At 43.0% G+C, this 16,835-nt stretch overlaps 1 protein-coding gene across 4 annotated transcripts in view; it reads right to left on the minus strand.

Annotated features, from left to right (window-relative positions):
* PTK2 (protein tyrosine kinase 2) overlaps positions 1 to 16,835 on the minus strand; it is a 265,648-nt gene that overhangs the window by 226,709 nt on the left and 22,104 nt on the right. For 2 of the 4 annotated variants that reach the window (XM_081323023.1, XM_081323024.1), the window contains one exon: positions 15,201 to 15,263. Coding sequence is in view for 2 of the 4 variants with exons in the window: in XM_081323022.1 (XP_081179148.1) it covers positions 3,216 to 3,252 (37 nt within the window). In the remaining 2 variants the exon portion in view is untranslated. Of the gene's footprint in view, positions 1 to 3,215; positions 3,749 to 15,200; positions 15,264 to 16,835 lie in introns of those variants that run through there. The other 2 variants (XM_081323022.1, XM_081323021.1) reach the window with 1 other exon arrangement.

Consider the following 16,835-nt stretch of genomic DNA (forward strand, 5'->3'; position numbering starts at 1 on the left):
GCACTTATCTAACATCGTTAAGCTATTCAGCAAGTTCTCAACAATGTGGGAACGGGGAAATCCATAAAGAATTTGCCTTTAAATGTCTTCACTTCATCTCGTCACATTTTCAAATCTACACATATACTTCCAATACGTGGCTAACATTCACACACCCGAACCTGTGCCAAGAAGCCCATTAAAATAGCATTCATTCAAGTTCTAGCAAAAAAAAACACGACGAGACAGAACCGGCTGTAGTTGTGTTGGTGACCCACAGTGGCCCTAAATCAGTGGTGGGATTCGGCCGGTTCGCACCACTTTGGCAGAACTGGTAGCTAATTTTGTATTGCCCAGGCCCAGAAGAGACTTCCAGAAGTGGCATCCACGCAGAGAACCGGTTGTTCACATATTTGAATCCCACCACTGCCTTAAATTATAAGAATGATTGTCTTCTTAATATTGATTTTATATAATAGATCCTATTTAAGCTACAGGAAGTCCCATTTCAAATCTGACATAAATGAAAGCATGAAAACATGTTTAGGATAACCCTTTTCAATCTGTTGGCTTCCAGATGTGCTAGACTTCCAACACTCATCAACCACTACCAGCGTGGCCACTGTTGTGCCTGGTTTGTAGTCATCCTGGCCATACTATGGCCAACATCCTCAATGACAATCCCTGGAATGTTGGAGAGCTATTCAAGACTTTTGCTCTCTTTCCCCCACCCCACTCAGCACGTCTTTTCAGTTTTCTTGGCAACATTTCTGGAAGTGGCTTATGGTAAGTTTCGCCCTACAACTGAGAGAGGGGGGGCTGATCCAAAGCCAGCAGGTTGGCTTCATACCCAAGATAGGACCAAAACTCAATATCTTCTGATTTGTGGTCTAATGTCTTTAAACACTACAACAAACAAGTTCTCTAAATCTGCTAACATTATAGTTTGAGTTTTAATAGGATCATTTTATGATATAAATAGTACTGTGTTACATGGAAATTACAGCTAGACCAGGGGTAGGCAACCTTGGCTCTTTTATGACTGGTGGACTTCAACTCCCAGAATTCCTGAGCCAGCCACGCTGAGGGAAAAGGGAGAGGTTTCCATGCCGGCTCAGGAATTCTGGGAGTTGAAGTCCACCAGTCATAAAAGAGCCAAGATTGCCTACCCCTGAGCTATACAATCAAAAAAATTATCTCAAAAGTTAAATATTCTCTGAATAGTTATACAATTAATATTCCTCTGTTATATATTAAACTGTACTTCTTAAGATTCTGCTATTTGGAGAGCAAGTACCTACTTTAAAATAAATAAAACATAGGGAATGCTTTTGAATTAGGATATTAAACGCACACTTAAGGTCTTCGGCAATAAACGTTGAAGAGAATTAAATAGCAAAGGGAAACAAAAATTAAAAATAGATTTGAAAAACATCTGGCTATGCATAAACATTAGTAATGAGTCAGTCCAACTGGTTTGATAACACAATATTCTGTAGCAAATCATTCCCTCATGCAAACTTTTAAGTAGTTCCTTATATATTGGTGAACCAGTTGGTTAGTGGTACAACTATCCGAGAGGTTTTGGCCAATTGTGTGTATTTTCCCTTTGGTTTACTATTTGAGGACATCTATTGCATCAACACATATGGTTCTTCAAATTGAAGTTAATATGTTACAGACGGAACAAACATAAATGGGTAATTTTAATTATATAATTTTTATTTCTTCCACCAAAATAAGATGACCTACACGTCCAATATTTATGGCAATAATATTATTAAGAAAATGCAGGTAGAAATTCCTCCCCGCAGTCTTAATTCCCAAGGGAGACTTCGTTTTCTGGTGTTTTTGACAAAAACTCAGACATCAATCAGAAGGAAATTGCTATGCTGAAGGTAAAACTTCTTATAACATCCCAATCATTTTGTTCTGTTTAGGTGAACCGTCCAAATGCAGTACAATTAAAAAGGTAGCAATTATCACCTTGAGTTGCCAGTGATCGCTTTGGAGCAAGGGAAAAAAAAAGCTCTTTGCAGAAACATTCATGAGACAATTAGACCACAAACATGCTCACACACATTTCAACATCTGCTAATCAGTCACTCCAAATATCAGCATTCTACAGTCTTGGTCCAAGAAGTGACTCCAGCAGTATATACTCTTAAACACAGGTACAGGGGTAAACAATCCTGTCTTTCCAAGGTTTCAATTCAACTGACCTCCCCTGGACATGGCACCATTTGCTATTAAAACTTCTCCTTCTGCCCAATAAAAACAGCCTTCACCTGACTACAGATGATCGCTAGCCAAATAGATAAAATTTGCAAATTATTTCCAAACAATATTCTAAGGTGTGAGGAAAGATATTGCAAATAAAGAAAACGCCTTTAGGGACGTACAAACGTTTACAAGTTGTTCTGTTTACGACTGTTGTGTTGCTAGCTTCTGGTGCTCCTTGTCCATGCTATAACAAGTATATTTGGGCAGTGAGTGGGTGGGGGGGAAAACATGGATGGCAGTAGCTAAAAAAACGAGGTAGGCAAAAGAAGACACTGCAATGAATGATAGGGGGAAGCTGTGTGTGGGGGGGGGGCAGTTGAACCGATTAGACAAATGCTGCCGACACTCTAAACAATATTTTGAAAAGTATACTTCTAACAACAATTAGCAGACAGGAATAGACACATCAGTTGCTGTTACAAATATAGGCTATGAAAAAACAACAACACAAGAATAAGTTAGCTCCTTACTTCTTCCCCCAATTCTGCTCGACAAGTTATCAGACAGAACAGGAAAAGCACACCTTGTCCAAAATATTATTTTAAAAATGGGAGGAATAAAGTTTTCTTTACATGGCAAATATCCAGCAACCGCTTGCACAGATGAAAGAAAGAGTTCGTCCCTGCCACGAATCTGGTATTCGCGCACCATACACCTAACAACTTAAAGTGTACCTTTTTCCAAGATTAGTTTGTATTATTACCAAAAAAAAAAAAACAAATCAGTTCAATGTAGATGAAAGAAAGGGTTTCTGGGACAAAACGGGCGAACGTGGGAAACTTCCGATCAAGTCTTCCTCCCTGTTTATTCAGGAGATTTCACTACAACTTGGAAAGCAGACGTTTGAAAAAACAAATGGAGCTTTCATTTCCATCACCACTTCCCCACACTCAGCCCCGTCATCTTTTCCCCCAAATTACTTGACCGCCCCCTCAAGAAATATCAATACGTACCATTACTTGCACAATTTAGAAATCCCAGAACCTGCATTTCCCCTTGCAGAGGGTTAAATCCTCAAAGTGAAAAAAAGAAAAGAAAAAGTGGGGAGTGATTGAGTGATTCCCTCTCCTTGTAAGCTGTGTCTGCTGCTCTGGGCTCCTCCTGTCAACTCTCTAAATACCCAGGAGTTCTCAAATTTCACAGTAGGCAGAAATCAAAACACACCCTTTGCTTCAAAAACAATTTTTTACGCACCTTGAAGCATAAGGGGGGAATAGGGCAAAGCCAGCACAAGTCTTAAGAGAGGCGGGTTTGAGTCTTTTACTTCAAAACTGCTTCTTTTTAGAAGGTCCTTTCGGGCCAGCCTAGAGAATTACAGCCTCGCAGAGAGACTGAAACTTAAAATTAATAAATAAATAAATAAATAAAATTAAAATAAAATTAAAATAAATAAAATTTGCTCAATTCCCAATCTGTTAGGTAGGACATAGTTCAATCTTGAAAAGCCTGGAGCGATTCCGCCTCTAACACACACACACACACACACACACACACACACACACAAACACACAACAGAAGTAGAGAAACGCTTTGTCGTTACAGTAGTCATTTAATAATAAATATAAATATAAATATCCTCCTAATGTATTTAGCTTGTACTGTCCAGTGCAAGGGTAGGCAACCTCGGCTCTTTTATGACTCATGGACTTCAACTCCCAGAATTCCTGAGTCAGCATAGCTGACTCAGGAATTCTGGGAGTTGAAGTCCATGAGTCATAAAAGAGCCGAGGTTGCCTAGCCCTGGTCCAGTCTGAAGCAAATAAGGTGCAACTGGGTTTCCTGCGCACAACTAAGATGCTAACGAATAACAACAAAAAAAACCACACACAGAAAGCCCAGCAAAACTAGAAATGATTCTATTTGCACGGCTAGATCACTGATCTATTCTCTTTAACCATATCGTGCTAGTGTTTTGACATTTACAAAATCAAAGAGGAAGTTGAATACGTTCGGAAAATGTCAGTTCGCGACTTCTTTTTTTTTTTAAATACAAGTTCAATTTAACTTTGCTGTGATTGAAATGTTTAAATCAGTGGCGGCGAACCTACGGCATGCGTGCCAGAGGCGGTGGGCACGCCCGCCATTGCCCCAGCCCCGCCTCCCCCCACGGCCCCCTCCTCACCAGAAGCCCCCCCTGGAGAGTCGACCCCGGGTGTGTCCTGTGCGGAGCAGCGCAGCCAAGAACATGGCAGCCAGGCAGCAGGGAGAAGACTCCCCACCTTCGCGCCACGAAGCGCGCAGATGATGCTGCTGGGTGCGGGTGGAGGGCGTGGCTGTCCTGGTGCTACAGGGCCGACTGGGTGATCAGCGGGCCGTGGAGGCGGTGGGTAGCCCTGCGAGTGGGCGGGGTGGAGCAGGGGCAGGCGGCAGAGCAGGCGGGCCAGGGGGCGGTGCGGGTTTTGGGCACTCGGTCTCTAAAAGGTTCGCCACCACTGGTTTAAATCAAAGCTCCAGGCAGATGCATCATTAATTCAGTGGAAATGTAAACAGCTGTATCTTTGCAAAATATGAAACTCGGACACTGCTTGAAATCATGCTCACCTTCTACCCCAAACATTCACTAAGCATCAGCTACATTTTCAAGCACGCCGTGCATTTTTAAATCACCCCAAATCTCCCGCAGTGGGCACCTATATTAATTTGAATAAATCAGGTTTAATTATATTGCCTCTAAGCAAGAAATAAGAGTTAACGCTGTGAATTAAACATGCTGGGGGCTAAATAACGACCACACTTGACCTAGGAGCATTGCAGTCACCTTCTTACTGAAGCAAAGGTTTAAGATATTATTCCACCTCTACTAAGTTTTCTGATCTTTAAATATCATTTTCCAAACTTGCTCCCGCAAGCAGAAATGTCCTTCACACTCGAACACGGAACAACGATATGGCTGTGTAATAAAACAGTATAACAGTATATCAATTATCTTACATTTTAATTTGATGCCATGTATTGCGCAACGTTCATTCAGGATGATGCAAACCATTCTGCACTCAACTTAGTTTGAACTTGGGACAGCTACAGGCAGAGTCCTCAAATTTACGACCACTTTATTGAGCCCAAATTTTCCACTGCTAAGCAAGGGAGCGGTTATGTGAGTTTTGCCAAATTTTACAAGTTTTTGCTACCAAAAAAAAAAAATTGTTAAGCAAATCTGCAGCTGTTAAGCGAATCATGTGTTTGTTAAGCAAATCTGGCTTCCCCCATTGACTTTGCTTGCTGGAAACCACCTGTGAAGGTTACAAATGGTGACCACACATGACCCCGGGACAGTGCAAGTGTCTTAAATATATGCTGGTTGCCAAGCGCCAGCATTTAGATCATGTGTCCATAGGGATGCTGCAACCTTTAATTGTGAAAACTGGGTATAAGTCATTTTTTTCACTGCCGCTGTAATTTTAAACGGCCACTAAACAAATGGTTTCATTTCCAGAAATATTACAGCTCTTTTTCAAGGATGTTCTACTAATATTTTTTTTGATGCCTGTTATCTTGTTCTCCCTTTATTCTATTCCTTTCAACCTTGCCCTGTATAACTGGTGTTTTTTTTTCCAATCCATCACCCATTCATATCAAACACCTAAATCATGAGAGTTTTGCTTAATGATCATCACCTCAAGAGAGCTGCATGTTGAACCTTCTTGCCATCCATGGCAGTCCTATTTTGTTGTTGTTAGTTGCGAAGTCGTGTCCGACCCATCGCGACCCCATGGACAATGTTCCTCCAGGCCTTCCTGTCCTCTACCATCTTCTGGAGTCCATTTAGGCTCACGCCTACTGCTTCAGGGACTCCATCCAGCCACCTCATTCTCTGCCGTCCCCTTCTTCTCTTGCCCTCAACCTTTCCCAGCATGAGGCTCTTCTCCAGGGAGTCCTTCCTCCTCATTAGGTGGCCAAAGTGTTTCAGTTTTAGCTTCAGGATCTGGCCTTCTAAGGAGCAGTCAGGGTTGATCTCCTCTAGGACTGACCGATTGGATCGCCTTGCAGTCCAAGGGACTCACAGGAGTCTTCTCCAGCACCACAGTTCAAAGGCCTCAATTCTTTGGCGCTCAGCCTTTCTTATGGTCCAACTTTCACTGCCATACATTGCAACTGGGAAGACGATAGCCTTGAATATACGCACTTTTGTTGGCAGGGTGATGTCTCTGCTTTTTAGTGTGCTGTCTAGATTTGCCATGGCTTTCCTCCCCAGGAGCAAGCGTCTTTTAATTTCTTGGCTGCAGTCCCCGTCTGCAGTGATCTTGGAGCCCAGGAAAATAAAATCTTGTCACTACCTCCATTTCTTCCCCATCTATTTGGCAGGAATTGAGAGGGCCGGATGCCATGATCTTGGTTTTCTTAATGTTTAGTTTCAACCCAACTTTTGCACTTTCCTTTTTCACTCGTAACAAGAGTCTCTTTAGTTCCTCTTCAGTTGCCCAGATGATTGCCCAGAGTCTCCAGGAGTTAAGCAGCAAAGAACTTTTAATATATATATATATATATATAGAGAGAGAGAGAGAGAGAGAACAAGTTTCTCCAATGCTTGACAAACTGACAGCTTCCATTTGACAAGTTATTTTACCTTATCTGAAAGTACAGCCTTACCTGAAGGCTAGATAGGCTGCCTTGTGTCAAAGCCAGACTTTAAAATGGTCTAAACTTGCTTGGTGGGGAACTGACTTGGTATCAGATTCCCGAGATTTCCAGGTTTTTGAGGTTTTCCTTCCAACAAAGAAGCCAGAAGGAAATGCTCAGCGGCAATTCTTAAGCAGTATTATACACAATTCTATGGGGAAAAGCTGGTTAGCACTTTATTTACAGGAGGCTGATGTTTCCATCCCCCACCCCCCACTTTACTCTTTTGTTGAGTGGAAGTAGCTAATGTTTGTAATACTAGTCAGCTGGGGAATTTAAATCCTGTTATCATTGCCAGTAGATGCAGAGCTAAATCCAGGCTCTTAAAAGCACCCTCCTTAAATTATCCTCATTCAGTGTCTCTCGTGTTATTCTGGCTGAAGATCTCTCAATTTCTATCAAATCAGAGCTTTTTAACATTTCAATGGAACACTTCAGCACAGCATACCTAGGGGATTCCCAGAAAGCCATAGCTATAAAAATGAAAGGTTATCTTTCATATACGGGTAAATGTTAAAGCCAAATACATGATCTATCCAATTATAAATAGCCTAAGGCAGGGGTGTCCAATCCTGGCAACTTTTAAGATTTGTGGACTTCCAACTCCCAGAAGTTGCCACAGTTGGACAATCTAGCCAAAAGATATAGATGTATATATAATGCTGTGAGTAGGTTTGATTCAACGACATGTAAGAGTCTGTGAACCTGGAAATTAGCTCAGCTTTAAACCAAGAAAAGACAGCTTTAATTCAAGATTGGAACAAATTACTTTCCTCTAGTCAGAAGTGCTGTGTGAATCTTAAAAACCTAGACAGCTGTGGGGTTGGTAGTGGACAGTTCGTAATCAATCATACACCTAAACCTAGGGTAGGCAACCTTGGCTCTTTTATGACTCATGGACTCCAACTCCCAGAATTCCTGAGTCAGCTATGCTGACTCAGGAATTCTGGGAGTTGAAGTCCATGAGTCATAAAAGAGCCAAGGTTGCCTACCCCTGACCTAAACAAATGAACTCAAGTGCAGAGTCATTGAAAATTCAAGATATTTTAATGTAAAGCTAATTTCTGAGCTCTGGCAAATAGAATCCACTTCCCAAACTCTACGGCGCTACTCAGGCCACACAATACTGCCTGCCTTAAACATTGGGTAAGGGGCCAGCAATGCAATGATGCCTTGCCAATCCCCTTGGTAGAACTCATGAAACACCAGACTGCTTTTGGAAGCAAGCAACTTGCAATTACATGCTGCCCAAGGCGTTTCACGGGAATTTCTTCTCTCAGAACTGGCTGGTGGCACTGCCAAGGTCAAGGTTAATTCCTGCAACAAGAGGGGAACTGTTTTATTGATAGGAATTCTTTGAAGCTGAACCACAGCTTCTTGGTATACCACAGTGTTAAGAATTATTAAATACCAAACATCACAATTCAATGTGAATTGCTCTGATGGAATAAGGGGGAAGCGTCACGTCAATAACTGGAACCACTTGGGTACTTGTCAACTTGTAAAGTTTCATGACCAACTCTTTAGGTCCTTGCCCCCCCCTCCCCGGTTTATGAAGTCTGCCATCTTTAGGTCTAAAGAGGCTATCAGAAATGATAAAATATCTGCATAATAAAAGAGGAATGTTTGATTTCCCTGAAGGAGGCAGTAATGAAAACGTTGGGATCCACAACAAAATAAAACAGATTTAAATTACTTGTCTAAAGAGAACTGTCGGATCCACTATTCCCAAGCAAGTTGTTTAGATAAGATCGTGTTATCTCCAAATATTTTAGAATCGCACCGATTTAATTCTATTCAGAAAAGGTCTGGTTTTCCCCAGTAGAATATACACATCAAGAAATGAAAAGGAGATCATGCCTCAGCCGATTCTATTGGGCTACCTCTCTGGGATGCAATCCAGAGGCGTAATATTACAATGCTTACAGTTGTTCCCAAGGAAATGGACCCAAAATATAGTGCAGGGCAATCTTTGTTCCACCCAACAGTCACTATGTTTGCCCATTGCTCAGGAACCCGTGGCACACTTCCCCTCATCCTCTATCAGTTAATCCCCCTGAGATATCCCATGCTCTGCCTCCCATCCCTTGGGGTCCCAACAGCCTCCTGGGCCTCCTCCCCACCCCACCCCATTACCAAAGTTAACCATCTCAGAGCTCAAGTGTCAAGCGCAGGGCAAGTCGAGAGATTCAGGCAGTTCAAATGAGCGCAAAGGTTTATTGCAAGCTTACGCTCTCTACAACAATCTGAGCTACTAACGGTCAACGAGCAGGAGTGAAGGAGGCATCCAAGGTGGTCTGGACTTGGGATCTCTTGCGGGTGCACAGGGACTCGTGACTTGTGACCCGTTTGAGTCCTCCCTTGGGCTCAGCCTGGTCATCTCCTACGTAAGGCTAGCACATAGGGTGGAGAGGAAAGCTGGCAGGATAAAGCTAGACGTAAGCTTTGGCAGCGTGAGTTGTCCCAGCAGACTTAAGGCTAGCTTTAGCAAGCACAAGAACACGGAGAACTTTTTTTTTAAATCCCATTTATATCCCGCCCTTCTCCGAAGACTCAGGGCGGCTTACAATCTAAAGCACAAATCAATGTGCTTAGCAATAGCCTTCATTCTATGTATATGCCTGCTTATTAGGGCTTTCGTGCCCCCGAAGCGGCATTATTACAAAGTCAGCTTAATTGCCCCCAACAATCTGGGTCCTGATTTTACCTACCTCGGAAGGATGGAAGGCTGAGTCAACCTTGAGCCTGGTGGGACGCGAACCTGCACTAATTGCAGGCAGCTGGTGTTACTTAAGGAGGCATTAGCCCACTGCTCCACCAAGGCTCTTTGCCAGACTCAGAGAAAGATGGCCACTTGTGGGATTGTGCCATGTGGTCAGCAACACCGCAGCCTGTTCTCTTTCCCTACCCTGACCTTCTGAGTTCTGGAGAACCTCAAAAGCTACGTGAATGACCAATGACGGAAGGTAAGGAGGAGCATGTCGAATCTGGTGAGGGGGAAAAGCAGACCCGGTGCTTGTGGGAACTTGACGGGGCAAGGTGTGTGTGTGGGGGGGGGGGGGAAATAAGCAGAGCAGGTTCTGCAGCATCAGTTGTAAGAGTGATCAACCGCAAGGATGTTGCAGCAGACATAACTTCAGGACTGGGACCTACGTCCCCGGGAGGGGGGGGCGGGGGGAGAGGGTGTCTTATAACTATGAATGGTCGTTAAATGACTGGTCAGAAACTGAGATTGCCTGTACAGAGAAAGACAGGAAGGGGCTATGTTACTGTGTAGCACCCAGGATTCTCAGCCTCAGCTTCATATGCTACGGTTTAAGAATAGATAAATGTTGAACTGCAGCCAGTCCTTTTCTTATGGGCACTGACACTTGTAACTCGTGGTAGTCCAGGATACAATCTCAGTTTGCTGCTCTTGAGATCACATTACCAGCCCCCATTGCAAGTCAACTCTTTCTACTTTCTAGAGTTTCATTCGCAAAGAGACAAATATATTGAATCACTAGATCAGGGGTAGGCAACCTCGGCTCTTTTATGACTCAAGGACTTCAACTCCCAGAATTCCTCAGTCAGCATAGCTGACTGAGGAATTCTGGGAGTTGAAGTCCATGAGTTATATAAGAGCCGAGGTTGCCTACCCCTGCACTAGATAGCTGACAGTGAATACGTAGTTTCAGTGGATCATATTCTACTATGCCTACAAATTCTTTCCACAAGTTTGTGTTCCTTTTCAGCACTCAATTTTCACCTTAAAAATTACACCCTCTTGTACTTCTTAATTATAAGCATTGACATGTAACAACGTAGCACAAAGCAGTTTCCTTTACAAGCCCTATGCATTAAGATGTTTGGGCTCAGTATTTAACACAGGCTTGCAAAACTAATGCAATTCCCCTCTCATTCAAGCTTCCCTTGCTAACCAATTTGACAGAAAAGGAGGGGGGGGAAAACAACCCCAGAAATTAGGTTTGTTAGAAAAACTTCCAAAGCTTAATCACAATTAAACTAAAATGTGAAACACATGATTTGAATTTTCATCCAAACATTCAGCTGGTCAATATCTAGATGATATTTGTTTGGAGATGTGCAGATAATGATAACAAGCAGAAAGTTGTTAGATGTTTTTATATGTACAATTTCTGGAGTACTCAAACCAGACCCAAATTATACATCCATCAGGTCTATAAACATTGGACTACTCCAATACACTCCAGAAGCTCCCTCTGAAAATGATCCATATAGTGCAACTCTACACAGATTGATGGAGCCTAAGAAAGTTTAGTTTTATGTCAAGTGTCCTGGTTTCCAGGTCAAAATATTACTTTTAATAATGAAAGGGTTAAATGGCTATAGATTAAAATCCTATTATCTTTAATTCCGGACACCACTATCTAAGTGATAAATTTTACTTCAGATCTTTCTAAACCACAAAAATTTGTTAGGTTGGTGTGTTCAAGACACAAAGCCTTCTCAATGGTAATCCAAAAACATTTTGAAGCTTGCATCCTTACGCACAGGATGTGTAGACCTTTTCAATGCCATCTTTAATGCAATAGATATGTTTCTGATAGTCATTTCGATTCTCTGAAAGTGTGTGTGTCTCCTGAGAATACTATGGACAGCCAAGAAAACAAATAAATGGATCATCAAAACAACCCAGAGTTCTCATTCGAGACGCAAATGACCAGGCTCAAATTATCCTATTTTGGAGACGTTATGCAAAGAACTAGTTCTCTAGAGACGGTGTTGAAGGAAAAGTCTTCATCATGGTTAAGTCCAAGCCGGGAATAAACAACATGGCGACTGCTTTAGAAAGAAGGTTGTAGTTTATTGAAGAGGAGAGCCAGACAGGAAGATGGCTCTGGAAGAAAAGAGAGCGAGCACATGTAGAGAGTGGGTTTTTTATACCCTCTGGAGCCTTTTGTTTGGAGTTGTTTCCTGTTCCTGTTTGAGGCTTTGCATTTCCTGTGTTATGTATTTCGACCTGTGTCCCTTTGGCATCTGTGGGTTAATCCTATTATGTCCTTAGAGTTTGGATGGGGTGTGTAGATTTTAGGTGTCTTCGTCTTCTTAATCTTCTAGCTGGGGGCCTCCAACCTTCCTGAATGGATTATTTACACCTGCATTTCTATAGAGCTGGCTTCTGCTTGGGGGAGGGAGACTTGGGGCTGTTAAGAAAAAACTGGGCATGCTTTTCTGCCTCTTTAAGATCCTTTGAGGAAATATATTTTTCTGCCCTTTTCATATTTCCTTCTCTGGGGGAGGGGCTGACTTCCCACAACGGTTCTAATGCTGGGAAAGGTAGAAGGGAAGAACCAGCAGGAAGGTGCAGAGACTCAATTACAATGGCGATGAGTACACAGTTGGAAGACCTGATCATCATCATGGAGAAAAATCTATGCTGTCATCAGCAGTCGAATATAACCTGATGGTGCATAATCAATTAACTCCATATAATCTTTTGAAAACAGAAAGGCATATGGTATAGAAATTAAAATTATTATTATTATTATTATTATTATTATTATTATTATTATTATTATTATTATTATTAATAATAATAATAATAATATGCAAATATCAAGATTTAGGAACTTCGGAAGCTATAAGAAAAAGCAAGCCTTCTTCAAAGGCTGGAATTATTCTAACATTCATACAATATTGCACCCTTATATGTAAGACCAGAATGCAAGATCACGAATTTAATTTAATTGTGAATAGGAAACAGGAACTGCGTATATGCTTACATGTTAATATCCATGTTTTAAAACAGCGGCCCTCAACGTATTGGGCATCAGGGGCCGGTTCTGTGGAGAGAGGTTTTTCCGTGGACCGGAGGGGACGTGGTTTCGTGTGCTGCCTGCATCCCGCGGATGGGGCTTTGCTTGTTTGCACACACCGGTTTCTGGCATGCCACAGCCGAGTGCCGGTCCATGGACCGAGAGGCTGAGGACCCCTGTTTTAAAATACCTACCATGCTGTTTTTGTTTGCTTTTCTGCATTTTACCAGAGCAGCCACGAATAGAACCCACAGTGTGATTTCGGTTACTAACTTTGATCCAAGAAAATGCTGTACTGCATTCTACCAGCTATTTATCTAAAGTAAACGGCTGGCTGAGACTCGTGCATGAGAACACAAAGAAGGCCAAATAAAGCAGATTGCTAAAACTCTTCCTGACTTGTTTTCCAGGCTTTTCAACAATAATCTCAAATGAAAAAAAAAACATATCTACAAGCAAGGTTAAATACAAATGACAGAGACAAAAAAAATCAATTTTTCAATGGAAATTAGTTTCTGGCTCATTATTTTCTGACTTTCTCATAAATTGAAAATATAATTCAGCAGTTCTCAAATTGTAGAAAATGACAAGCCAATGAGTCACAACTGCTTTTTGGGTGGGTCAGCAAGCTGCCATAAATTGAATCTGGGCATATTTCATCACTTTACAGTAAGAGCTGAATCCCAAGCCCACAATTTATCAAAAATTGAAAGGAAGCCCCTCCCTCACACCAAAAAACAAGAACGCACCAGATTAAAACCACATTCTAAAATCATCTTTTTTGTACGGTTCCTCGTCTGGTGTCAGTTTAGCAGCCAAGTGCAAAATATGCAGAATAACTTTTCTTATAAAACCGATCAAAAAGAAATGATCTAGAGCAGCGGCCCCCAACTTTTGGGCACCGGGGACCAGTTTTATGGAGAAAGGTTTTTCCTCTGACTGGAGGGGGCGTGGTTTCACATCCTGCCTGCATCCCACAGATGGGTCTTTGCTTGTTTATGTTGGGGACCCCTGATCTAGCAGCTCATTCTTGTAAATACAAGATACCACAAATCGTCACCTTCAGACTTAATATTGTTGGAAGACAAGTCTTCATTGTGGTTCAGTCCAAGAGGGGAATAAACATGGCAACTGCTTTAGGAAGAAGGTTGCAGTTTATTGAAGAGGAGAGCCAGACAGGAAGATGCCAGGGAGGCAACCAAACACCTCTTAAAGAGACATCTTGAGCTAGCAAAGGTCGCATCCAAACAAGTAGCAGACGCACGCAGACGAGAGCTAGAATTGCAGAAGGGGGATTACATGTGGCTTTCTACAAAATTTCTAACTTCCACAAGACCTTCCAAGAAACGAGACTCTAAATGTATATGGGCTCTTTCCCAGTGACTAAGCAAGTAAACCCAGTAGCGTTTTGTTTGCAGTTGAACAGAAGCTTCATTCTGTATTCCATCCGTCATTTGCTTATAAAAGAGGCACACACACACACACACACACACACACACACACACACACACACACACACACACCCTTGGAGAGTTCGCAGGTGCCCGCCCCAGCTCCCAAACTGGTAAACAGAGAAAAAGAGTACAAGGTGAAAGGGATGGTAGGCTTTAGACATAGAGAGCCATAGTCTGAGTAGTTGATGCAACTAGTTGATGCTACATTTTCATCCCAACTGTCGCCATAAGTCAAGGACTACTACCTATATGGAAGTCGAGACTATTTATTAAGTACATTTACATGGCTGCCCATCTCACATACAGAACTCCGAGCTGCGTACGCAGTTTAAAAAAATGCCAAAAAAACAATACAAAATAATCAAAAACATAACCAACCCTAATTAAAACAAAACAAAACATAATCCACAGGAAGGTGCACTCAGGTTTCCCTTCCGTACCCACATTCCCAGACCCCAGGGCCGATGGCAAAGCCCTCCCCTGACCCTTCTGGAAATCCAGCAAGGTTGGGGGCCAATCTGACCTCAAAGGGAATGGTTTTGCAAAGAGTGGCTGCTGTGACAAGACAAAGTTCTCCTCCTGGTCGTTATGGGCGGCCTTCCTTTGTGGGTGAGACCTAAAAAAATGCCCTTCCTGACAGACCTAACAGGGTGGGCAGACGTTGACTGGGCAGAGGCAGTCCCCTCAAATAAACTTTTTAAAATAACCTACATTTTTTACAGCCCGACTGATCTGCTAGTCCTGATGCTAGAGGAAATTCAAAGTGCAGCTGAAACAATACCAACCAATGTCCACTCATGAGAAATTTAAGCCTTGAGAAATACCTTCCATTTGCTGTAGGACTGCAATATCTAAAATTATAAAAGATAGTCATCGAGGAATGTTAGCGCAAGAGAATTACCCCCAAGTTAATGCTGCAGAAAACGTACAGTGCAGCATACAAGTGAGTAAAGACCCCGAAAGTTATTGCTGTTAAGCTATGGTAATAACTTTCAGGGCCCTTGCGCAATTGTATCCTGGTTTATACAATATAATCTATCAGTGTTTACATGCCAGCAAGCAGGAGAAACGAAAACAGAATACCTACTTTAAAAAGATTTTCTGGCTCTCAGCAGGAGGTCAGTCCCAATAAACAGATGGTTCTTCAAATCTGTAATAAAAATTGGAAATAATCAGGAATTTCCTTTGACACGGTTCAGTATAGAGGTGGACTTTGTTTAGCAACCAGTTGGGACCTTTGCTTCTTACCATCTTACTTCAATTTTCCTTGGCTTTACAGGCCTGCAAAGGCCATAAATATGAAGAAGGGTTGCAAAGCTACTTTTCATCACTGTCATAACTGTGAACAATCACTAAATGAAATAGTCACTAAACGAGGGCTACCTGTACACACAGTAAAGTCCAAACCTACGAAGAAGAATGGTACTTTAAAAGTTTCGAAATAAGTAATTTACAAGTACTGAACATAGAAGGTACAATATTCAGAGACTGGACAGCCATTTGTCTGAAATGGTATAGGGCCGTGGTGGCGAACCTATGGCACGTGTGCCACAGGTGGCAAGCAGAGCCCTCTCTGTGGGCACGTGTGCGCCGTCGCCCCAGTCCTAGGCCTTCAGCTGGGTTTTATAAAAACTTTTCCCTTTAGGCCTCCGCTGCCATGTGCAAAAAAAAAAAGGTTCAATTAATCAACCAATTTCAACTTCTCGCAGGAAAAAAAAGATCTCACAAAGTTGGAATTGATTGAACTTTAGTCCCACCCAGTCTGCTGTTACCACTGCAGCCACACCCACCCAATGGGCCACACCCATGCATTTGACCACACCCACCCAATGGCTACGCCCAGCCGGCACCTGACAATACATAAGTGCTTACAGTGGTTCTCCTCCTATCTCCAGGGACGTTCGCAGTCGGTGTTGGCAGGAGGGCAGAGGTCGACCGCGAGGTCTCTCGTTTGTGGAGTTCCTCAGGGGTCGGTCCTCTCGCCTCTCCTGTTCAACATCTACATGAAACCGCTGGGTGAGATCATTCGTGGTTTTGGAGTTGGGTATCATCAGTATGCTGATGATACCCAGCTTTTCCTTTCGACCCCAAACCACCCCAGTGATGCCCTCAACGTGATGTCCCGTTGCCTGGAGGCGATTTGGGTCTGGATGGGGAGGAACAGACTTCAACTCAACCCCGACAAGACTGAGTGGCTTTGCATACCTTCATCCCGGGTTTATTCGGACATCCCACCTCTTGCTATGGGGGGTGAACTATTACCCCCCGTAGATAGGGCTCGCAACTTGGGAGTCCTCCTAGATTCACGGCTCACCTTGGAAGACCATATAGGAGCTGTGACTAGGGGGGCTTTCGCCCAGGTTCGCCTGGTGCGCCAGTTGCGGCCCTATCTAAGCCGGGATGATTTATGCACGGTCACTCATGCGCTCGTGGCCTCTCGTCTGGACTACTGCAACGCTCTCTACATGGGGCTGCCCTTGAGGACCACCCGGAAGCTCCAACTGGTACAGAATGCAGCCGCGAGAGTTGTGTTGGGAGTCTCCCGATACTCCCACGTTACACCTTTGCTCCGTGAGCTGCATTGGTTACCAGTTGCCTTCCGGGTGAGATTCAAGGTACTAGTAATGGTGTTCAAAGCCCTACATGGCAGGGGGCCGGAGTACCTCAGGGAACATCTGCTGCCGGCATCAAGCTCCCTGCGCCCTGTGCGTTCCCACAGAGA

The sequence above is a fragment of the Vipera berus genome, assembly GCF_964194415.1.
Source record: "Vipera berus genome assembly, chromosome: 3".
Lineage (NCBI taxonomy): Eukaryota > Metazoa > Chordata > Lepidosauria > Squamata > Viperidae > Vipera > Vipera berus.